The 24085-nt window shown below is 46.5% G+C and overlaps 1 protein-coding gene across 3 annotated transcripts in view; it reads left to right on the top strand.

Moving 5' to 3' along the window:
- The first annotated feature begins 14778 nt into the window (after positions 1-14778).
- The window catches only part of SLC6A2 (solute carrier family 6 member 2), a 101812-nt gene continuing 92505 nt past the window's right edge, over positions 14779-24085 (top strand). The window contains exons 1-2 of one of the 3 annotated variants that reach the window (XM_042852290.2): positions 14779-14913; positions 17202-17508. In XM_042852290.2, coding sequence (XP_042708224.2) covers positions 14884-14913; positions 17202-17508 — 337 coding nt within the window. In that variant the 5' untranslated portion in view covers positions 14779-14883. Of the gene's footprint in view, positions 14914-16521; positions 16683-16778; positions 17509-24085 lie in introns of those variants that run through there. The other 2 variants (XM_008166935.4, XM_024104099.3) reach the window with 2 other exon arrangements.

Here is a 24085-nt window from a genome sequence, read left to right as displayed (position 1 = left end):
CAGCCGAGCACAGCAAGCCTCTGGCCCCTCTCTCACCTTCCTCCCTCCTCTGGGGGCTGGAGCTGCGCACTCCCATGGGGCAGCATTTGACTCCACGGGGAGGCAGACATGCTCCCCGCTCCTCTGGAGCCATGCTGCCACGCGCAGCGCTCTGAGGGCTGGGGCTCCACGAGGAGTCAGACACACTCCCCCCTCCCCTGGAGCCATGCTGCCGCGCGCTCAGCGCTCTAGGGGCCAGGGCTGCGTGCTCCCGCGGGGCAGTATTTGGCTCCGCGGGGAGGCTCGAAGCCTCATCTCATGGTAAGGGGTCCGGGGCCAGGGGGGCTGGATAAGGGGTGGGGGCAGTCAGGGGATGGGGTGGGTTGGATAGGGGGTGGGATCCCGGGGGTGGTGGTGGTTAGGGGCGGGGGGTCTCTGGTTACGGGGGGTTAGCAGGGGGGATTGGAGGGGGCATGGGAGTCCCGGGGTCTCTCAGGGGGTGGGGGGTGGATAGGGGTCAGGGCAGTCAGAGGACAGGGAGCAAGGAGGGTCCTGGGGGGGGGGGCAGTTATTGGGGAGGGTCTCTGGAGGAAGTGGTCAGGGGACAAGGAGCTGGGGGGAGTTGGAGGAGTCAGGAGTTTTGAGGGGGGGCTGTCAGGAGGCAGGGATGTGGAGAGGGGTTGGGGGAGGCAGGGAGCGGGGGGGTTGTATGGGTCAGGAGTTCTGGGGGTCCTGTCAGGAGGCAGGGAGCAGTTGAATAGGCATGGGAGTCCTGGGGGTTTGTCTTGGGGCTGGGGTGTGGATAAGGGTCGGGGCAGTTAGGGGACAAGAAGCAGGGAGGCTTAGGTAGGGGGTGGAGTCCTAGGGGGCAGTTAGGGGCAGAGGTCCCAGGAAGGGATAGTCGGGGGGGGACAAGGAGTAGGGGGGGTTGGAGGTTCTGAGGGGAGAAGTCAGGGGGCGGGAAGTAGGAGGGAGTGGATGGAGCGGGGCAGGGGCGGGGCTAGGGCGGGGCTCCCTGGGTGCACACCCTAATGAAATGGTCTGTGCACGCCTATGACTCCTAGTCCTGGCTTCCAATCAGAAAATCCCTCTCTTCCTGACCCTCTCAAGAAAGAGCAGTCCAGCCTCTCTTAAGGTGTGGAGCCTAACTCAGCACAGTGTCATCTCATTTGGAGAGAAACTTGTTCCCAGTAACTGGCAGTAGGTTTGGTCATTGTTGAAGAGCTCGGGATCTGAATTACTGATGGGAGAGACATGGTGTGTGCTGTGCTACTCTGAATATGGCAGGTTCTGTAGGAAGGGGCGTATGAAAATGTACAGCCAATTATTCCCAGCTTCTTGCAGTTGGAGATGAAACCCACCTATCTTCCCTATTTTCAGATGTCTACTTAAGGCTTAGATATCCATATAAACACTTACAGTATATCTCACTGAGGTGCTGGTTCTTGCCAATAGAAAAGTCACTCAGCAGCATTCGCTTACGTTTCCTGCACTAACATACTGTGATTTCCCATGATAGCACAAGGCACATAGTACCTTGCCTTGGCCTGACACCCCCCACTTGTTTTTCTCCCCCCACTCTGCTTTTTTGGTGGGGGGTGTCCATACAATCCTGTGAGACCGTTTTTTGTTGTAAGTTTCTTTGGCTGCATGACCAAGGAAGGTTTTTTAGCTTCTGTAACAAGTTCTTGATCACACCCAGGGCCGGTGCCACCGTTTAGGCAAACTAGGCAGTTGCCTAGGGTGCCAAGATTTGGGGGCACCAAAAAGTGGTGCCCCCAATTCTTTTTTACAGTGTTCCTATGCCCCCTCCCTGAGCGCACGGTTGCCGCTCCACTTCTCCCGCCTCCCAGGCTTGCAGCACCAATCAGCTGTTTGGTGCCGCAAGCCTGAGAGGGGAGGAGAATTAGAGCGGGGGCGGCGTGCTCGGGGAGGAGGCGGAGCAGAGGTGAGCTGGGGTGGGGAGCTGCCGCATGGCTCCTCGGGCCAAGGGGGTGGGGAGCTGCCTCGGGGGGGGGGGAGCTGCCGCAGGGCTCCCCACCCCAACTCACCTCTGCTATGCCCTCTCCCCGAGCACACCGTCGCTGCTCCACTTCTCACGCCTCCCAGGCTTGCGGCGCCAATCAGCTGTTTGGCGCTGCAAGCCTGGGAGGGTAGGAGAATTAGAGTGGGGGTGGCGTGCTCGGGGAGGAGGCAGAGCAGAAGTGAGCTGGGGTGAGGAGTTGCTGCACGGCTCCCCGGAGGGGAGCTGCCGTGGGGGGGGCGGTGGGAGCGCCTCAGGGCAGGGGGGGGCGGGGAGCTGCCGCAGGGCTGGGGTGGTGCGCAAGGTGGAAGTTTCACCTAGGGCGCGAAACTTCCTTGCTCCAGCCCTGATCACACCCCTTACTCCACTTCACAATGGTGAAACTGACTAGAAGGAAAGTGCCCTGAAAGGGCCCCCTTATGGCATTTCTTTCTGAACATTTTGTGGTTGGTGCGGGTTTGCTCTTCCTCACAAATATTCAAAAACAATCACATTAGTTCTAAACAATTCCAAGGCAAGGAGTTTAGCTAATGACAGCTCAGGAAAATAAGACAGACTGGTACCCTGGAGAGGCAGTATAGTCTGGTGGATAGGGTGCTGGCCTGGGACTCAGAGGACTGGGGTCCTAGTGCCGGCTTTACCACTGAGCTGCTGCGTGAGCTTAAGCAAGTCACTGCACCTCTGTTTCCCCTCCTACTTTTGTCTGGCCTATCTGCCTAAATTGTAAAGTCTTCAAGGCTGGACCTCCATGTGTGTACGGTGCCTGGCCCAATGGAACCCTGCTTATCCTAGGAGTTCCTGTAATACAAACAATGATATCGCCTCCCAATGATACTGAAATCCTTAGCGATGGTACATGTCATCACCTCAGTCTATTTCCTCATCGACACAGTGTATTTCCTCACAGAACATTCTCAACAGCTGTTCATTTTTGACCCCTGCCTTGAAGAACAATATACCTAAGCATCACCAAACGAATGAGATCAATGGATAGTCCAAGAGGCCAATCGCGCAACTTGCAAACCTTCATGGAGCTAGAAAAAACTATTTTTAATGTTGGGGATGCCTGATTCTGCCCTGCTTTGTCATATACATTCATAGAGTATCCAAAGGATGTATGGTTTCTGTTATTCAATGCCCTGGCTTCACTTCAGAGTTTAATCCTTCAACAGGAATTTGTTGCCTTGACTAACCCTCTGCCATTATCATTATCCCATAAATAAATAAAACGGAATCAGTTTATGTTTTGATGATACAATGTCATCAGTCTCCCTGTTCTATTAAGTAATTTGCTGTTTAAAACCTATAGGATATTACGGTTACTACATTCTAAATGACACAGCAATCAAAAATTCTCTCCGCTCGTTGAGCAACAAGAGGGTGATTTTTCATGGCTTACTGGCAGTGTTTACATGTTTATATTTTACTGGGATGCAATCACTACACTCTGAATAAAATTATCTATGAAAAGTTAACAGTCAGAGCGGGGGTGGGTGAGGGGGGAATGTTTCTCTACTGGCTGAGTCTTCGTTTGAAATGAACAAAGGCATAGTCCTTTTTTTTTTTAAATCCAAATCGTGTTTAAAACTTACTGTGGTTTTTTTTTCACTCCCATTTCCTTGAGATCACATGCTGTGTGTTTGCTCATGGCAGAGAGGGTCAGACAGAGTTTGGTGCTAGTTTTAGAAAATCGTGTGTTTTATTTTTCCCAGCAGTCAATAAACCAATTATTCCATTTGAAGGCTGAGAGGTCAGTTCTGTCTTAAAATGTGTTCCTTAAGCATACTTCTAAGAAATGGGCACTGAACAGGTGAAATTACAGTACAAGTATTTCTGGGCTATGGAACCTTATAGATCCACAGTTTGGATCTACTTCACATTAGGAATGGCCCTAAAAGATGTCACCAATTAGGGTTGGACCAAGGAGGCCAGTTTTTGGTTCTGGATTTGCCAAGTCAACTGTGTCATCTTTTGGTTTTGTAAAAATAAGACTAGAAGTGGTTTGGGTTGGGTTCCATTTTAGTAGTACCACACAATGGAAAGGGAGGTCAAATGGGTGAGGGAGTGGGTTCTTCTCTCATACTACTAGGTCATATAAGTCTCCGCAGAAGTCCTGTGAGCTGGAAACCAGCAACACAGATTGGGTTCTGCATCAGAGAACAGCTAGAGCACAGGGCACTATGGCCACACTCCTTCCCTCTGACTTTGAGACACCTCTATGGTAGAAGATAAGGAGAAGTGATGTAGAATCATTGCCATGAGCCTGGCAAAGAATGCCCCTGTGTTGGGGGTATTGAGCATGCTGTATCAATGGCATAAAGGGATCAGAAAATCTCCTGAAGGTGACTCATTCTGAATGATCATTCGGTACTTGGCACATAATGGGAGATGGCCAGCAGTACTGAGCATGCACAGAACTAGAGCTCTGAATGGGAGGAGTTCTAGTCTCAGCTCTTATACTGATGTGTGTGAATCGGTCGGTGCGGTTCACAGTTCTTTTCAATTGGACAAGCCCTCATAACCCTATCTTTAGTCACGCCCCTGGTGCATTCTGATGTCTTTAATTCCATGATCACATACTATTTGTTTTATAGGGTCGCTGCCACATTCAGTGGACAGGTCAGACTGTGAATGAGGCAGAAGGTTCCAACAAGAAAAAGGAGGTTCTCTTATATTTAAGGCAGGGATCCAGGAGAGTTGGATTCTATTCCTGGCTCTGACACAGAGTTCTAATGTGATGTTGGGCAAGACTATTATAACACCCAATGGGGCTGAACTGAGGATGCATCGACAACCTTATATCTGGTATTTTCTAACTTTTGAATGCTTGACTTTGCAACCTTAACATTCTTTTAACACAGTTTTTAAATTGTTTAACTCTATGGTTTAAATAATTAACTTTTTTAGTATTGTTATGGCTGCTTGTGCCTACAGTACCTCGAAGCAGGTGGTTTCAAGTTCTATAGAAAATCACTGAGCCTCTTGGATGACTGCAGAACAGAATATTTTATAAAAAAGCAGGACACAGGAACAGACACACAGGTAGCAGGTTCCCCTTTGAGACCATCAAGCAGGGCCCTTGGTCAGTAGCATCAGTTCTTCTACATATTGTTATCTTTACACTACAACCTTCCCTCTTCATCCCTCAAACTGAACTGAACTGTAACCAGCAGGTGGAGCTTTAGGGCAACCCAAAAAGAGTTTTGCAAATCCTTGCACAGCATCAACCTGAAAGTTACATTTCCTGTGTATCCGCTTCCAGGCATTCAAGACAATGCTTCTGCCAGAAAAAGCAGGCCAATTCAGAAAACTGCAGCTGAAGTACTGCAATTATTACATCTGCAGACACTTAATTGATACACACGATCTAGATAAATGCCACACTTTCTGGCAGCCCATTTCATCTTCCCCATTAGATACAGAGCTAGAGGACTATGTTTGTCAGGAGAATTCTGAACAAAGGGTCACTGTGCCTCTAAGGATTTGTTATGTTGTTCCCCTTCTTCTCCCACTACCCCCAGACTTTGATACAGTCTGAAGTTAAGCACATATAACCCTCAACTTGATAGCTCTACACCCATCATGTCTCTACTGCAATAACACCAACATGGTCTTGATGCATTTTTGGTTCCTTGTGAAATAAGGAAACAGCCCACAAAAATATTTGTGCTGCCTTTGGAAAAGTGAATCAAGAATTACTGTTTAAAGTGAGAACTAATGGCCAAACACCACCCTCATCCACACCTGTATAATTCTAGGGGGGTCAAATATGTCTGCATGCATTATCTGAAGTTGGTATTTCTGAGTCAAGTTTTGGTCCTGTTTTATTTTTAAAACAACAGAAATCATTAAAAAACTATTTCTTGCCTTGACCCAGTTCTTTAGGTTCCCACTCTGATGCTGTTCTATATATCAGTATTCATTACCTGTTCTATTTGTGTGTGTCTGAAGGATGGAGTTTAATATAGTCGAGTACTATTTGCCAGCAATTGTTTTAGACATTAAATATTTGGGTTCACTTGCCTTTAATAACAACAACAACGATTAACAAAGTAGTATGTAGGAAATGGACTGTCAGAGTGTACAAGATGTTCCAGTGTGACTAATGATTCTAAGTGCCCAACCTGACACATCTTCAAGGGGACTGACTTTCACAACGTGCAGAGCCACCTACTCTCTGAAAATCTGGCCCCTTTGGAGGGGTATCAAGTTGGGCACCCAAAAAATAAGGTACCCAGCACCTCTTGTTGCTTTTGGCTGTGAAAGCGTACAGCACCCAATGCATTTAGGATTTAAAAGTAAACTTGTTTTACCCAGACTTTCCATTTTCTTTTTTCAATTCAGCTCCTTGTTTCCAACCTTTCAGCTTATCAGCATTACTTTATTCAATATAAAGTAGTGAGTTTACCTTGGATCAATTATACCTTTTCCTGTGTAATTTCCAAAGCTTAATATATCTGTTACTGGTCAGCCGCAGGGAAAACTTGTCCAGCTGGATCCTAAATTATTTCAATCCTTAATTCAATTGTATTTTTGCCACAGACCAGCCAATGAGCATAATTCTTTTAGGGCTAAGAAGCCTCTTTAGAAATAATCCAATAGCCCATATTAAAATATAGGTCACTGCGAGAGCTGCCAAGTGGCTGACTTGTCATAACTTTGAAGATAGGCTCTGAGTCTCCTTGGGTGCTGTTGATGCTTCCAGTGCTTGCAGGCTTAATTTTAAAACAATCAGCTCAACAAAAACAATTTACTTACAACTGTCCAAACTACTCAATGTTAGCTCGGAAGCTAATTCACTAATTCGCTACTTGGTGCTGTGGTTGGGTAAATGCTGCACTCAGGGCAACTGGAGCTTTCCTAGTACCAAGTAATTTGATAAATCTAAGTACCTATATAGACCAATAGCTGTAGGATCAGAGAGAATTTGGGCCCAAGGAACCGAGTCAATACACACACGAGGTAAACACATATATATAAAAAAAAGGCAAAGGAACCTTCATATGCTGAGAAGTGAAGTATTTTCTGGTAGGATGCTCTACCCCAGCTCCTCTGCCAATACTGCAAATTATATATATTAGTGTCCACTAAAATAAATAAAAAAGATTACCTGCATTTTCACCTTGGTTTAAAAAGGAGTCTACTCAGTGGGTTAATGTCTTGGGAAAATCTTCCAATATTAATTGGCTTTTCTTCCTTTTTCTTCCGGAAACAAAGCCTAATCCAAAGATCAATGAGGTCAATGGGCTTTGGATCAGGCCCTTATAGCATATGCTGGCCTATATATATCCACTGAAGACACCTGATCTGAATGTGCCATACACAAACTGAAAGATCATCTGTAGATGTCCAAAGTGAACCTAATTTTTACATCTGTTTGTACAGTGCCTGTGCATGTACAGCATCTAGCACATAAGTCCCTGACCTGGATGGCTGTTAAGTGGTAGCACAACAGAAATACTAGGTAATAGCATGAACTATAGATCTCATGCATTCTTTACTGAGGAGGCAGCTTGTTTATTTAATACAAATCACTTATTCCTGGGTTTCCTTAGCAAAGCCAAAGATGACAACAAGTAGGATTTAGACAAGTGGAGTTTCTGTTTATTCCCTCTCTTCAGATATGGGTATGTAATTCCCACTGGCCATAAAGGGAGCTTTGTATTTGCATCAGAGGACATAATTTGACCCCAAATATTAATATTAGTACAAATAGCAATCTCCCCCAGTGAATAATTCAGATGTTTTCATTGTTTGCTTTGGATTTAGTGAAATTAATGAGTCAGGTGCTGTTTTTCCAGTTGAGAAGAGGGTACTTTGGTGGTCCATTTGTGCCTTTGGATGTTGAACATGAGTCTTGTTAAAGTCAATGGGCGTTTGTGTCTCTACGGGTAAAGCTGACCTTGAGTGTGTTTAATATTCATTGTTGTATACAATACACTTAGGGCCTCATTATTTTCTCACTCTTTACACAGAAAGTCAAATGAACCGCATTTTACACTTGCTCCACCTTACCATAAGTATCAAAGAGAGACTTGTCTTAGTTGTTGCTTAAAGTCTCTTCAACTGGAGCTGTAACAGCCCCTAAATTCCTAACATGTTAGATTCACATTTACCAGCCAACGCCCTCTAAAGGCAACCTAATGTTAAAAAGCTTCCTCTAAATCTCAAGCTCATCCAAATTTCAAAGGGTCTTCATATTTATTAGACTGTAAGATCTGTGGGGTGCTCTCTCACTATGTGTTTAGGACCCCATTTTGCTTGGCATTGTACAATCTTGGTTGGGGCCTATAGACACTACTGTAAACGACTACTACTAATGAAGTATCTTGTAAAAAGCAACAGAGGGTCCTGTCGCACCTTTAAGACTAACAGAAGTATTGGGAGCATAAGCTTTCCATTACTTGCATGGAATGGAGCATAAGCTTTCCATTACTTCCATTAGTATACCTGCCTCTGGAAATTTCCATTACTTGCATCTGAAGCAGTGAGGTTCTTCAGATGCAAGTAATGGAAATTTTCAGAGGCAGGTATAAATCAGTATGGAGATAACGAGGTTAGTTCAATCAGGGAGGGTGAGGTGCTCTGCTAGCAGTTGAGGTGTGAACACCAAGGGAGGAGAAACTGCTTCTGTAGTTGGATAGCCATTCACAGTCTTTGTTCAATCCTGATCTGATGGTGTCAAATTTGCAAATGAACTGGAGCTCAGCAGTTTCTCTTTGGAGTCTGGTCCTGAAGTTTTTTTGCTGTAAGATGGCTACCTTTACATCTGCTATTGTGTGGCCAGGGAGGTTGAAGTGTTCTCCTACAGGTTTTTGTATATTGCCATTCCTGATATCTGATTTGTGTCCATTTATCCTCTTGCGTAGTGACTGTCCAGTTTGGCCAATGTACATAGCAGAGGGGCATTGCTGGCACATGATGGCATATATAACATTGGTGGACGTGCAGGTGAATGAGCCGGTGATGTTGTAGCTGATCTGGTTAGGTCCTGTGATGGTGTTGCTGGTGTAGATATGTGGGCAGAGTTGGCATCGAGGTTTGTTGCATGGGTTGGTTCCCGAGTTAGAGTTGTTATGGTACGATGCGTGGTTGCTGGTGAGAATATGCTTAAGGTTGGAGGGTTGTCTGTGGGCGAGGACTGGCCTGCCTCCCAAGGTCTGTGAAAGTGAGGGATCATTGTCCAGGATGGGTTGTAGATCACTGATGATGCGTTGGAGAGGTTTAAGCTGAGGACTGTAGGTGATGGCCAGTGGAGTTCTGTTGGTTTCTTTTTTGGGCCTGTCTTGTAGCAGGAGGCTTCTGGGTACACGTCTGGCTCTGTTGATTTGTTTCTCTATTTCCTTGTGTGGGTATTGTAGTTTTGAGAATGCTTGGTGAAGATCTTGTAGGTGTTGGTCTCTGTCTGAGGGGTTGGAGCAGATGCGGTTGTACCTCAGCGCTTGGCTGTAGACGATGGATCGTGTGGTGTGTTTGGGGTGGAAGCTGGAGGCATGAAGGTAGGCGTAGCGATCGGTGGGTTTTTGGTATAGGCTGGTGTTAACGTGGCCATCGCTTATTTGTACTGTGGTGTCTAGGAAGTAGACCTCCCGTGTAGATTGGTCCAGGCTGAGGTTGATGGTGGGGTGGAAGCTGTTCAAATCATGGTGGAATTCTTTCAGGGTCTCCTTCCCATGGGTCCAGATGATGAAGATGTCATCAATGTAGCATAGGTAGAGAAGGGGCGTGAGTGGACGAGAGCTGAGGAAGCGTTGTTCCAGGTCAGCCATAAAAATGTTGGCATGTTGTGGGGCCATGCGGGTGCCCATAGCGGTGCCACTGGTCTGGAGAGAGATATTGTCACCAAATTTGAAATAATTGTGCGTGAGGATAAAGTCACAGAGCTCAGCAACAAGCTGTGCTGTGTCATCATCAGAGATACTGTTCCTGACAGCTTGTATTCCATCTGTGTGTGGGATGTTTGTGTAGAGAGCCTCTACATCCATGGTGGCTAGGATGGTGTTTTCTGGGAGGTCACCAATGCATTGTAGTTTTCTCAGGAAATCAGTGGTGTCACGGAGATAGCTGGGAGTGCTGGTGGCGTAGGGTCTGAGTAGGGAGTCCACATATCCAGACAGTCCTTCAGTGAGAGTGCCAATGCCCAAGATGATGGGGCGTCCAGGATTTCCAGATTTGTGGATCTTGGGTAGTAAATAGAATAACCCCGGTCGGGGCTCTAAGGGTATGTTGATTTGTTCTTGTGTTAGTGTAGGGAGTGTCCTGAGTAGATGGTGCAGTTTCCTAGTGTATTCCTCAGTGGGATCTGAGGAAAGTGGCCTGTAGAATTTGGTATTGGAGAGTTGTCTGGCAGCCTCCTTCTGGTAGTCAGACCTGTTCATGATGACAACAGCACCTCCTTTATCAGCCTCTTTGATGATAATGTCAGGGTGGTTTCTGAGGCTGTGGATGGCATTGCGTTCTGCACGACTTAGGTTATGAGGCAAGCGATGTTGTTTTTCCACAATTTCTGCCTGTGCACGTCAGCGGAAGCATTCTATGTATAGGTCCAGACTGTCATTTCGACCCTCAGGAGGAGTCCATGTGGAGTTCTTCTTCCTGTGTTGTTGGTGGGAGGGTACCTGTGTATCAGTGCGCTGTTCAGTGTTATCTTGAAAGTATTCTTTGAGTCGGAGGCGGCGAAAGTAGGCTTCCAGATCACCGCAGAACTGTATCATGTTTGTGGGGGTGCTGGGGCAAAAAGAGAGTCCCCGAGATAGGACAGACTCTTCTGTCCTTTACCTGCCTCTGGAAATTTCCATTACTTGCATCTGAAGAAGTGAGGTTCTTACCCACGAAAGCTTATGCTCCCAATACTTCTGTTAGTCTTAAAGGTGCCACAGGACCCTCTGTTAGTTTTTACAGATTCAGACTAACATGGCTACCCCTCTGATACCTGAAGTATCTTGTGACTACCTTGATTTGGAGACACGCACATAACTCCATGAGACCCATATTTTCCCACAATTCTTACATGCAATAACAAGTTAAAACACTCTTCGAGAATTCCTCCAACAGGCACATCACAAGAGAGCCGTGCCACTAAAATAAAATGGGAGAGGGATGAAAAAGAAGGGGCTTACAGCCACTCTATAACTCCTGGCTTATGTATGTCCAGAGCAATTCTGAGCACCTTCTGGCCCTCAGCCTTACCAACTACCTCAATGCAATGAAGGGTATGTTTACACAACAAAGAAAAACCTGCGGCCTGCTGACTCAGGCTCACAGGGCTCAGGCTGTGGGACTGTTCCATTGCTGTGTAGACATTTGGGCTTGTACAGGAGCTTGACCTTTGGGAACCTCCCACTCACAGGGTCCTAGAGCAGGGGCTCCAGCCCAAGCCCAGAAGTCTACACAGCAATGAAACAGCCCCACGGCGTGAACCCCGCGAGCCCAAGTCAGCTGGCATGGGCCCGCCATGGGTGTCTAATTGCTGTGAAGACATTTCATAGACCAAATGAGGGTAGGCTTTGTTATCCTTCGAGAAGAGAAAATCAGAGAACACTCAATTGCTGTAGGAATTGATGATAAAGTAGGCATTAGTTTTCATACTGAGTCAGAAGTGACACTACAACCCAATGACAGGGACACTGTAATGCTAGGGATGTCAGCTTTCTAGTGAAGCATGTAATGGACAACTTGATTACTTGTAGCAAGTACCACCTTTTAATGAACAGCAGGAATGTTAATTCCAGTGTCTTGGCCAGTTCAGGAGTGGGTTTGCTTGGTAGCCCATTTACAAAACCATAAGTAAAGTAATCTTTTCATGGTTTGAAGTGTTGTATGGTTTCTAAACTGTTGTCATGGTATCCTTCCTTTACAGAGTCAGTGCAAGATGTCTTTTTTTGCCTAGTGAGTCAATGTATATAGGTCCTGGTCCCCACCATCACCATTCTATAAAACAATTATTGTTGCTCATCATCTCCTTACTGAGAAATACTGCAACAGCCCTCAAAGACAGACTGATGGTCAACCCATACAAGGAAGCCTAGATCTAGCAGAAGACAAGGCTTCACCCTGGTCTGTATTACTTGTCTCCCTTGTTTCCCAGTTCCATGAACTCTCCACAGCAGAAAGCCATTGAGATTGTGCTCAACCTCCCAAGCAGTGGATTTTTGACTGGCTAGTGAGGAAGAGAGGAGGTTTGCCCATATAAGGGCTCCCCTACAACACATGGGAAGGAGGGAGCAGTTGGGGCCCAGTCAGGAGATCACTGCACTGTCCTTCTTGGTGACCAGAAGAGAATGGGCGATATTTATAATTCATGCAGCCCTGGAGAGGCCCTCTTTCATTGGGATCAGACAACACCTACCCATGAACTGGGTAAAAGGGCTGGACTCCCTGTTTACACACTATGAGCATTATGCTAGTTGCCTTTTTCCTTTGAGGGGGGGCAGGAAGGAATTGTTCCCTCCCCACCACTCTGGCAGAGGTGGGGTGGGTTTTTTTTTTTGCCTTTTCCATAGCAGTTCCAGGACCTGGTAGGATGGAGTAGGCGGGTTAGATTATAATGTCACAAGTTAAGATGCAAAACTTGTGGTGGATGTCCAGTGTGGGAACTTGGTATTGAAGAGATATGGTTATCAAAAACAATGAATTTGAAACGGAAGTAAAAAGAAAGCATCCCTTAAGGGATCTGAGTAAGAGAGGGACTACAATTCCTATGTCTCATGCAACAGGGAGCCAATCCTCCTCATGCTTTTTTAGCCCCTTAAACCTCTTAAAAGGGGAGGGCGATGGGGTCTCACCAGCAGGATGACTGGCAGGTTGGAGATTATGTGGAAATGATTAAGAAAATGATGATGACCTGCACTGTACAATTTATTGCCAAATATTACCAGATATTTTAAGTGAATAAAGTCGGCCTAATGAACCCACAACTATTGCCTCCTGACTTTCTTGCAGCATGGCCAGACAATGAATGATTCAGCCCTGGGATACATTGGACCCCAGCATCTAAATGTCTCTTTGGACAGGGAATTAGAGTGACACAAAACATCCCAAAGCCCCTGCTTCATTTTTGAGGTGAGGAAGGGCTGAAGCCACCTAATACAGCCCCACAGGCAATTAGTGCTAGCTAATTGTATAGGAAGGGGTTAGAGTGGTCAGGACATCCAGTACATAAACTGATGCAGCATCTCTTGGGGACCCTCCATTAGGTCCTAAGTTAAAATGGTCTTCCCTGAGCAGAACCCTCAAGGAATACATTGGTTTTGCCCTTCAAGACTTCAACCTCCCCACACCCACCCCTGTTCAATCTCTGACCAGCTTGCTATCTGCACTGATCTTTCCCCAGCCATTAGCTCTATTCTGGAACACTAAACACTATTCTGTATTAGTAATTAAGTTTCAATTTATGTAATATGCTTCTTCCTTCCTGTCCTAAAATTGGTGGCTAGGGTTGCTATGTGCAACTTAAACAGCTGCCACCTTCCATCCCAGAGGTGGCTCCATTTATAGTCTGTATAAGATCAAACTTGCAAAGGAATTTAATATCTTTGGGGATGAAAGGCAATGTATACATAAGGTATTCTTATTTCTTTCGTTCCTTCACATTAATTACTTTTTATCTGTAAAAGTTTTGGTTCTAGAGTGCAAGAGACAAGCTTCATCTCCATTACAATTTTAGCTGCAGCCAGCCTTCTGATATTATCCATTGACTACTGGCAAAGTCATGATCATTTGGGAGGTATCCAGTTTATTTTCCTAAATTGTTAGGTGGCAAGTACATTACATTTACACAGTGTTTGTCACGTTCTTTTCGAGCAGCTGGGCCACATGAGGGATAACAGCCTACTACTGGTTTCAGCTAATGGAGTTAGTTCTTTAACCAGGGCTTTGGAGCAGAGCTTGGAGCTGGAGCGCGGAGCAGCTCCAGAGCAGTGGAGCTGCAGGTTTTTGCCTGGAGCTGGAGCGGAGCCGGAGCACAGCTCCAAAGCCCTGTCTTAAACTCCAGTGGGAGATGTGTGTGCTCGGTTGCTAGGCCATGGATTCAGACCCTGCTGACAATCCACATTGTGGGGCTTCACACAAGCAGATAGCCCAGCTGCCTCAGTGGAAATTTGGAAGCATAATGCTAAATCTAGACTACTTTTATGCCAACGCAAGAGGGTTTTCTCCAGTGCCCCAGCCTACTTTTAAACATTAGAGATCTCAGGGCAATTGAACAATTAAGGCCAACTCAAAAGCAACCAAAGGCATTCAACCACCTGACGCAAACAAAACCCACCCCAAGATATGCCCTAGCTCAGAGTAACATGCAACTAACTGCCTGCCATCTTGCTCTGCCCCACTGAGGTTTCTTACCACACTTAGTATTCCCTTCTCCTGCCCGTAACTCAAACAGCTGTCAGGCCCCATTAGGCATAACAGGATGCAGACAGATTCAAGATTAAGCAACTTTTTAAAAATCCAATTGAGACTTTCTTACCTTGAGGGTGCAGCAGATATTACATTAGCCAGATTGCCCACACTTTCCACCTAAGAGCAATCACATATATTGAAAATAAGTGGGGGCTTCCTGGATTCTTCCCCCTCCTCCCCCAATCTCATAAGAACCAAAATCAATCCCCCTCCTCCCTTCCAATTCCCTATTGTGGGGAAAAAAGGTGTTCCCATCTGCTCCGAGCAAGATTTTATCTTGTTTGTCCGGAAGGGACCAGCCAGAGGGACAGTAATTCAATCACGTGGAGAGAGGGGGTTAAAAAGCTCCTTGGTGGATCGCCCGCAGCTTCTGCTCCAGGAGGCATTTCCAGTCCCAAAGGAAAGGAGGACTAGTGTGGTAGACCCCAGAGAGAGTGATCCCTCCTTCATTACTACCCCCTACCCCCCCCGGCTGCCAGGACATGGGACAGAGCCCTTTTCAGGGCCATCTGGTGAGTTTGCCCGCATATTTGCTTCAGGGCGCTGCAAGGTGGGGTTGGGAGTGCAGTTTTTTTATGGCTAGATTAGAAACAGGGTTTGTTTTTAATCCCGAGGTGCAGATGCTCCTAATTGAGGGGGGAAAGGGTTGTGCACGTGCTCTGAGTGTTTTTGGAGAATGTGTGTTTAGAGGAGGCGATTGTTTCTACGGCAGCATGTGTGGATAGGTTGGGGGGGGGGGGCAGGGTGGTGGTTCCCAGGAATGTGTGTGGTATGTGCACCCGGGATGGAGCATTCACAGGGTGCAGGCTATGGAGAGGTGTGTGGGGCTAGGCTGTACTGGCATGGAGTGAGTGTGCCCCGTCTGTATAGCCAGTGTGTGCGCGTAGAGGGCAGTGTGAGCGTATGTAGGCTCTATAAGGCTAGTTGTGTAGTGTGTGTGTGTGTGTGTGTGTGTGTGCAGATGATGGAGTCTTTCCAGAGGGCGCCTGTGCAGTAAGGTACTGCATGGGGCAGTGTGTATATCGGAAGCATGAGCAATATGTCTTGGGGGTTGTGCCAGGAGGGAAGAAGGAGTTGTGTGTGTGATTTATTCAGCCAGGCTGAAGGCAGGAAATACGAATATCTGGGTGCCATGTGTCCTCAGTGTGCTCTGACTCTGGAGAGTTTCGGCAAGCGTTGAGATGCTATGCCTAGATCGGGGGTAGGAGCCAAGGCACAGCTGAGGATCACGAAGGCTGCCAGTTGCATGGTCTGGGATGAGGGATTTCCATTCCCAAACATTACCCCTCTCCTAACTGGGCTCCTTTCTCACCCTCTAAACTCAAGGAGGCACCTGAAACTCCTCGTCAGGTCACGCTGGCATTGCCACAGTGCGCATGGCACTGGTGTATTATAAATCAGTTCTCAATGCAGGAGGAGGCCCCCCCTCACCAAGGCTAGAATGGTACTGGGGGAGGCATGTATGAGGCCTGTGACCTGACCTGAAGTTAGGCAGGGGCAGGGGCTGCTTAGTGGGATCACTGGGGAAAAGGCAAAAAAGTTGGACCCTGCCAGTGTTTGGCCGCTACTCCCAAATTCCACTGCCTAAAGGGAGAACAAGTCTAGTCGCTGCTATGGGGGTGGGGAAGGGATCATACACACCCCCAGATCCTGATGCAACAGATCAGCTCTGGAGAACCCGGTATCCCCCTGGATTCAGACAATTTTGGGCCCCAGTCCCTCTAATTCTGTCCCCTAATTCTACCGGTCTTACAGGGCTTACTGTTGCAGCAGGGGCGCTGGGACACTTTGGTTCAATGGCTCTCAGCCCTCCCTCTAGACAAACTGGAAACCCCGTGTGTCATGGAAACCACTTCAAGCCCGGGGGTGCTGTAGCACCCCTAGCTCCAGCACCTGTGCCCCGATCTGGCACCTGGATAACCCCACCAGATCCAGACAGTCCCTGGGCCCGCACATTCTGCTGGCGAGACAGGGAACAAGTCAAACTACCCCTGCTTCGGGGAGGGGGGGGTCCAGCTGCCAATGCACCGCGGTGCCACAGCGCTACCACCCTCCAGCTCTGCCCCCCCCCCCCCCCCCATTGCCCTGCTCAACTACTCAGCGCTGCCAGACCAGGGGAAACTGCCTCGGTGGCGAGCTCCGGCAGCCGAAAGTTGGCCGGGTAGCGGCCCCAGCTGGGCGCGCTGGCAGCGGGCGAGGCGTGGGGGCGGCCGGGGCTGTGCCGGCGGGGAGGAGACGCAGCGCTGCCTGCCCCTGTGCGGGGCCAGGCTCTGCCCCGGCGGTAGGACCAGGCGCCGGGGAGCCGGGAGCGGAGGGGGGGGGGGGTTGTGGCGCGGGCGTACGGAGGTTTGACATTTTCAGGTGCAAGGGGAGTGGCTGGGGCTGTTCCCTATTTAGCCAGCGGGACGTGGGGAGCGGGGCAGGGAGCCGGCAGCGGCCAGCGGTTCCCCAGCCCCTGTAGCGCCCCTGCCAGGGACCCCTGGGCGGTGGGTGGCCCGGGCACTGGGCACTTGTCCCGCGCCTCACCTAGGCAGGGGGCGCGGCCGCAGCGGGGCTCGGGCAGCCGGTGCTCCTGGGGTGCGGGGAAGCCGGCTCGGAGTTTGTGACTCCGTCCCGTGCACCCCTGGCGCGTGCAGCCGCGCGGGATCCCGGCTCATCTGCAGCCTTATTACGGCTTCTCCAGCCCCGCCGGGCCGGTGCGCACAGAGTCGCCTCCAGTGGGAAGTGCACTTCCGTTATCTCCTTCTCCCCCACCCCCTCCGCCGCTCCCCCTCCTGAGCTCTCTTTCTGGGTGTTCAAGGCGAGGATGAACAAACAGATCCAGCCCGAGCGCAGAGTGTCGGCGGTGGCTCCCGTGCAGGACTGCTCCGGCCAGCCGCCGCCGAAGAAGGATGTGGAGCTGCTTCTGGTGAAGGAGCAGAATGGGGTCCAATACACCAGCAGCAGCCTCCTGCCGGCCGCCTCCAGCCTCCACTACACCGCCGAGGGGCAGCCGGAGAGGGAGACCTGGGGCAAGAAGATCGATTTCCTTCTCTCGGTCATTGGATTCGCTGTGGACCTGGCCAATGTCTGGAGATTTCCCTACCTCTGCTACAAAAATGGAGGGGGTAAGAGCACAATTTTACTGGGTCTTTCCCATCCCCAGGGCTAGAGCTTTTGCAGACCGTAGTGCTGTATTCACTTCCCAGAGTTTCCAGCTTTTGTATTTTTTTTTTTTTTTGTATTGCACACTGGCTGAAATCATAGCTGCGCGGGGTCTCTTCTAGCCTCTCCGTAATGATCTGTAGTCAGTGTCACTGGTTAATAGCTATAGGGCACTAGGGCAGGGAGCACTCCCTGATCCACCCTAGAAACTCTCTTCCCTTCCTAGTAGTCTGCAGAACATGGTTCAGAGCTCCCTTGCCGTTTATTCCACTGAAATCGATCCGATAAGAATTACACACACACCCCTCTGAGTAAAAGTTTTGAACTGATGCTACTACTTCAGTCTTTTAGAGCTGGTTTTATGTCAGACTGCTTGTTTTGCAAAAGCTCTGAGTGGAGTGTATGGGGAAAATACCTTTGAACAGTAAAAGAGCATCTGGGAAAGTTGTAGCTTGGCCAGTGAAAAGTTTCTGAGGGAGACACAGCTTTTGTTTTGGATGTGATTTCCACTATCTAGTATGCAGTTTGAGGGGTTTTTTTTGGTTTTGTTTTGTCTCCAATGGGCAGAAGACTTGTCAAAAAATGAAACCCCTTCTGCACATCAAAAACAAGCCAAAGAACCCCACCTTAATTATATTCAATTCAAATAATCTAGCACATCTATAGCAAGACCTTAAACACAATGAGGCCTCTTTCATCCCTGTGAAATTTAAGGTGCTGCTGGTGGTGATGCCCCCTCCCCCACACACACACACTGTGCAATGGAGTAACACCATCTGCGGGTGCCTACAAATCACACATAGAACAGACCCCATCTACCAGATGGAAGACTGTTTGCCTGAACGTTCAATGCTCTGGGTAGAAGGCTGGCTGGATAGAAAGCATGTACTGTGAGACACAGCTATTTATGTCTCGGTGATGTGGTTGCTTGGTGATAAAAACTAACGGTTTCACATTCGTAGCATAAAGTCTTTCTTTCCTATGAGAAAATACATGGTGCGGGAAAATCCCACTCAATGTAGATAGCTGAAACTGAGTTGTACGGTAGGTCATTGCACCTTCACTGTCTCTTCCTTAGAACTTAAACTGATAGCAGTAAGGACTGGTACTTAAAAACTTAGCCTGCTTTAATACCACCAAATATTTGGAGGAGTGGGGAGATCAGGTAAACCATACTCCTGCTACCCATACAGATGTGTGCCAGTTGTTCAGCAACTGAAAAAAATAACCCCCAAATATACTTTGATTCAATCCAAGATAGCTCAGACACTCCAAGATACAGTGGTGCCATGCACTGCCCCTTTGTAAGGGTCAGGTAGGTGACCCTTGAGATCTACTGCAGGTGTATCAACATCACTATCCATGCCATTCTACCTGTATGCACCATTTGGAGAGCTTCTGTTTACTTGACATTCAGTGAACAGATTGTATTTTATTTTCAGGGAGACAGAGGCATAGTCCCCCTATTTCACTGTAGAGTAACAGAAAGAGGTAAAGTCTACAATGGTCAAACTCATTGCATTTCCCCCATGATTCTGAGTCCCTTCCAGTCAGATTCTTCCCCTTTTCCTTAGTAGTCTGCTACTAGTTCAGGCACGGGAGACAGGATTCTCCATCTTCCTGTGTGTTCTGTGAGCTCTCTGTTAGCTGTTTGTTGTAACTTCAGCCAGGGCAATGTAGACACAGCTAGCATGATTTTCTGGGAAAAAGTGTGAGATGGCAGCTGGTATTTGCCTGGCTTTTTAGAGGATTCTTTCTACTGGACCGAAAACTCCCACCTGACCCTCTGATTTAGCTTTTGGGTTATATAATTTTAAGAAGTCAACCTTGCTGTTGAACTCTCTGGAAATATACACGGATGACAGACAGAGCTAGTGTACTCTCCCATAGAGCACCCTGCGAGCTGCCACTCGGAAGCTTTCGCTCTTCCCACCAGCAGGAAAGTGAAATCAGGGTTATTGCTGAGAGGCCCCTGAATGTTAGGGGCACCCCCAGTGCTAATAGATTCTTCAGAAACTCAGAGCGGCTCTGCTCATTGGTTTGGAGACTGTAAACACTATTTTGTTGCCTCTGCTCCTCCACCTTCCGCAGTCAGCCTTCCCTTTTCCCTTAACACATTCTTAGCAGGACAGCTCCTTCATGGCACCGTTTCCTAGTACAGATCAGGCCTGAGGAGTGGGAAACAGAACCACAGAGTGGGCTTGGTAACTACCTTCTATCTAGTCACACATGACTACAATTATCTCTCTGGTATCTGAATGCTTTTCCATCATTCACCACCATGTTTGATATAGGCATTGGGCTTGCTTGGTGAGGAAGTAGAAGTCTCTGTCTCGGCGAGTTGGGCAGAGGAGACTAAGGGTGAGTGAACCTGCTTTAGGTAGTTTCAAGCCAGCTCAATAGTTTGGCTGCACATTTGGACATAGGAGGGTTCTGGTTCGACAGGTGTTTTTCCTGCAGCAGCAGAGGTGCTGAGGAGTGCAACTCAATGCAGAGAAGAAGAATGCCTTCTGGGTTTCACTCCCTTCTCTCCATCCCTGAGAACCACAGGTGTTTTCAAAGGCTTGATTTGCAAATACAGCAGCGCCTATGAAAGTTGCTATTGTAGGCGCAAAACAATGACAACACTGCTTTTCTCTCACTGCTGCAGAAGAGAACCCCACGAGCATTCAAGTGAGTTTTGCTGACTCAAAGTTAGTAAAGAGTTTGATCAGGGAGCATATAACTGCTGGCTTACACATCCATTCAGGAGATGTCACAGGCAGACAGACACACACAAAATGTGATTCGAAAAGCAACAAAAAAATAAGTGATACAGTTATCAAAGTAGCTTTTGGTTTGGCTGCTCAGTTAGCCAGAGGTGCAGTATCCGCTTGGATTCCTGTGTTGGCAACGGCACCAATTGAATAGAATGTTCAGAGACTTTTTTAAAATAAATTTAAAAAAAATCATTCAGGGCTTCTGTTCTCCTTTTTGAGGTTTGTAAGGGTCTTCTTAAAGGACCTGACTGTACAGGGGAAAGAGTGAAACTTTCTATACATAAAGTGTGCTGAGATCTACAAAGTAAACAAACAAAGAGCTAGGGCCGGTTATAGCACTTGTAGACAAATGTGATTAAGGCTGATGTTCCTATAGTCGAGGGAGTGGCCTGCAACAAGTTCTCTCAAATGCCAAGACAGAACTAACCACTCTGTTTTTCTTCTTACGGCTACATGTGATTTTTAGATTCAGAGTACTGTGATATATTGGTGAACAGAATTATATTCCCATTCCAAAATCTATAATCAATAAGGCAATATTAGGGGCTCACTGCACACAGGAACATCCAAGCACACGAAAGATCCTTCCTGAAAGTGTTATGTGACAGAAAATTCCCCTATTACAATAGGAAGGGGGGATGCTGTCTGGGTTCCTGTGTTACTCTGAATAGGTTAGACATTGTCAATGAAAACACTGCACACTAGAGCCTTTCCAGGCTTGTAAAGATTAAGTTGTTCATGATGTCAAAGTGAGAGCACTTGTAGGAAGCAACATGCTTTTTACAGGAGGGAAGTCTGAATACTCACCAGACTCACCTCATTCAAAGCTGAATGTTACAAGGATGTGTATGTATATACATACCCACCTCTTATAAGCCAAATCCTTGAGTTCCTTTGTCAGGCAAATGCCAGGGGCTTTCCTGTGTAAGAATTGGAGATATGGCCCTTTGGGGCTAGAACCTAAAGTTCCAAACAAAGACAATTTCCATTAGCTTGAATGGGAATAGGGCACATGCAAGGAGTGCGGGGTCATACCATTGGTTGCTAGTTTGTCACAATGTGCAAGTTCATAAACTGCATCACTGGTGTTAGAAACTGATTTTTTATTTTTATTTTTACCAGCTCCCAATAAAATAACAACAACAAAGAGTAAGAAGGACCCAGCTATTCATTTAAGATTCTAATATTCATTTAGAATCTTAAATGAATAGCTAGAAACATCTGTGTTTTTGGCATATCTTGCTGAGTTACTCCAATGGGATTTCTGCACATAGAGATAGAATGTAACCCTGCCTGAGCAACTGTCGCTCTCAAAAATGTCCTTCAACAATTCATTAAAAAGCAAAGCAAAATTAAAAAAAAAACCTTTGAGATTTAAAAAGTTTGAGTGTTCATTTTTATTTTGCTTACCTGCGGTCACTGATTTTGCTTATCTTGCAGGAGAAGACAGCATTCAATGTCTGCCATAGTTACAGTTTGAAACAGGTCAAAGATTTATTTAAGAGGAAACTTTCAGTTCAGATATACTGGTCCTGATCCAGCTCTCATTGATTTCACTGAGTGCAGGAGTAAGGCCACTGTATATTATTCTAAGCTAATTTCTTCTGTGACAGCGAAAATTACATACAGATACTGCAGCTTCTGGGAGACAGACAAAATTATACTCTAGAGCTGGGAGGTCCTTGAATGTTTCCAAACTGGTTTGGACTATCAGCAGTTATTGTGAATTATTTGTACTTGACTAGCCTTCACAACACAAAAGAAAACTATAGCTTTCAGTAGGTAAAGTGTGAAATGCCTTGCTATCAAGTATGCCAGTTTTCACTGATTTCCCTATGCTCATAAATTCTTGAGCCTTATTAGAATCAATTTCTCTTATAAACCTCTGGCGAGAAGTTTTTTTAACGCAGTTCCTGGCTTTACTTCTGTATCTAGGGTCTGATCACTCTTTCTTAAATCAGGCAATATCACCGTACTTAAGTCAAGTCTGATGCCTGACCTCTTATACATTTCTCATGAGCCTGCATTCAGGGGGATGTTTTCCGAGTGAGGATTGCCAGATAGAGCCCCAAAGAGTTTTCCAGCACATCTAGTAGCTTTAGAATTAGATTCTCAAACTTGGAATAGGATTTATATTGGTAGTTCAGAATGTATCTAATATCCCAAACTGATGCCAAATGAAGTTGAGCAACAACATGCTGAGTAATGCCTGGTATGATTAATTGGTGTACTCCTTGTGGGTGCGTGTAAGGCAATACTTTGCATTCATTAACAGAGCAATTACAACATTCTTTTAATATTCATTTTTAAACGTTTTCCTGTAGTTTGTAAACAAAATGAAATGTGACCTACCATCTAGAATATTTTGAATTCAGTTTCTAAGAGAAAAGACTTGTTACACTATCATGCACTTTCTTTGTGATCCAAACTATTTGGTAAGATTGATCATGTTCAAACTTTTCATTAGGAAGCATGAAATTGTCAAATTAGTCACCAGATCCTTATTATACCATAAGACTCAAATTAAGCTTTTCATACATTCACAAAAAAGTCACAGATACCCAAGGAACTGTTAAAATATGTATCATAATAGATATATTTTAATCTCCTCAGAGACACTTTTCCTCCTCAGTGTTTTAGACTGATTGATTTCCAGGACTGTACCTAGTTACATTTGGTTCAAAGCACAATTCACCAACAATCAATACATTTTAGCAGAGAAATGCAGCACACCATTAAAAACCTGATTATCCTACTTTTTGTGTCACATGACAGTAACCTATGGAGTATTGTCTTCTGTATTATATAATCAACATCTGAAGTAATTTCAGTCAAATTTCACTGAAAGCTCTACCCTGGAGTGGGCCTCATTGAGCAATAAAAAGTTTGGATTCAAATGTAGTGGTTAAGTTTGGTTTCCTAATACTGAGTATCCAAGTTTTATTAGCAAAGCTGTGTCAAGCCAGTGAACTCCCATAGATCCTTCAAAATGTTATGCCTGGCCCTCTCAGCTGCTATGCTTATGAACACATTGCAAACAGAATACTGGTCATATGCGAGAATACTCACAATCTCCCTGCTGCTTCTCCTCCACTTGACCATCAGTCTTGCTACCTGACCAGAATGGTGCCCCAGAATTACAGTGGCCCAGGCCCAGGCCTCGTGGGGTTATAGGTGAATGTAGCCCTGCTTACTTGGCTTACATCAGATACTTAATAGATGTTGCCAGTATCTGAGAAGGAATAACTAATTCTTACAGTCTCAAGAGATCAAATCCCTACCTATTCTAAATTGAGTTTCTGTTTTTGAGTTCAGGGCACTATGAAATCTCACATAAATGACAAGATGCTAATAATACAGTATTACTGACCCCAAATGTTCAAAAATCATGAGATTGGCTTTAAAATCATGAGATTATGTAAAAGTAATAGATTTGGTGTTCTTTTTATTTGCCTTCTGCTTTTTGAGTCTTTAGGGTGCACGGGGGTCACATTTTGAAGCTTTCTCCAGTCATGAGGACTAGAAGTTTACTTTTCCCTTTAAGAATGAAGGCTGAAATCATCACACATCCACTTGACTCCTGAAGCTGGAGCTTTAAGGAAAACAATAATTATCATGAGACTCGTGACAAATTCATGAGAGTTGGCAACACTAGTAATACAAACGTCCAGCTAAATCGTCTCTGAATTGAAAACTTGCATCTCCCTGAACAGCTTCCAACAGGCTGTAGTTTGATGTTCAACAGCAGGTTAATGGTAGTGAAATGTTTTAGGACTGTATC

This window comes from Chrysemys picta, chromosome 14, assembly GCF_011386835.1.
Source record: "Chrysemys picta bellii isolate R12L10 chromosome 14, ASM1138683v2, whole genome shotgun sequence".
NCBI classification, from domain to species: domain Eukaryota; kingdom Metazoa; phylum Chordata; order Testudines; family Emydidae; genus Chrysemys; species Chrysemys picta.
Note: the sequence above shows the minus strand (reverse complement) of the source record. Positions and strands in the feature narration are given on the sequence as shown.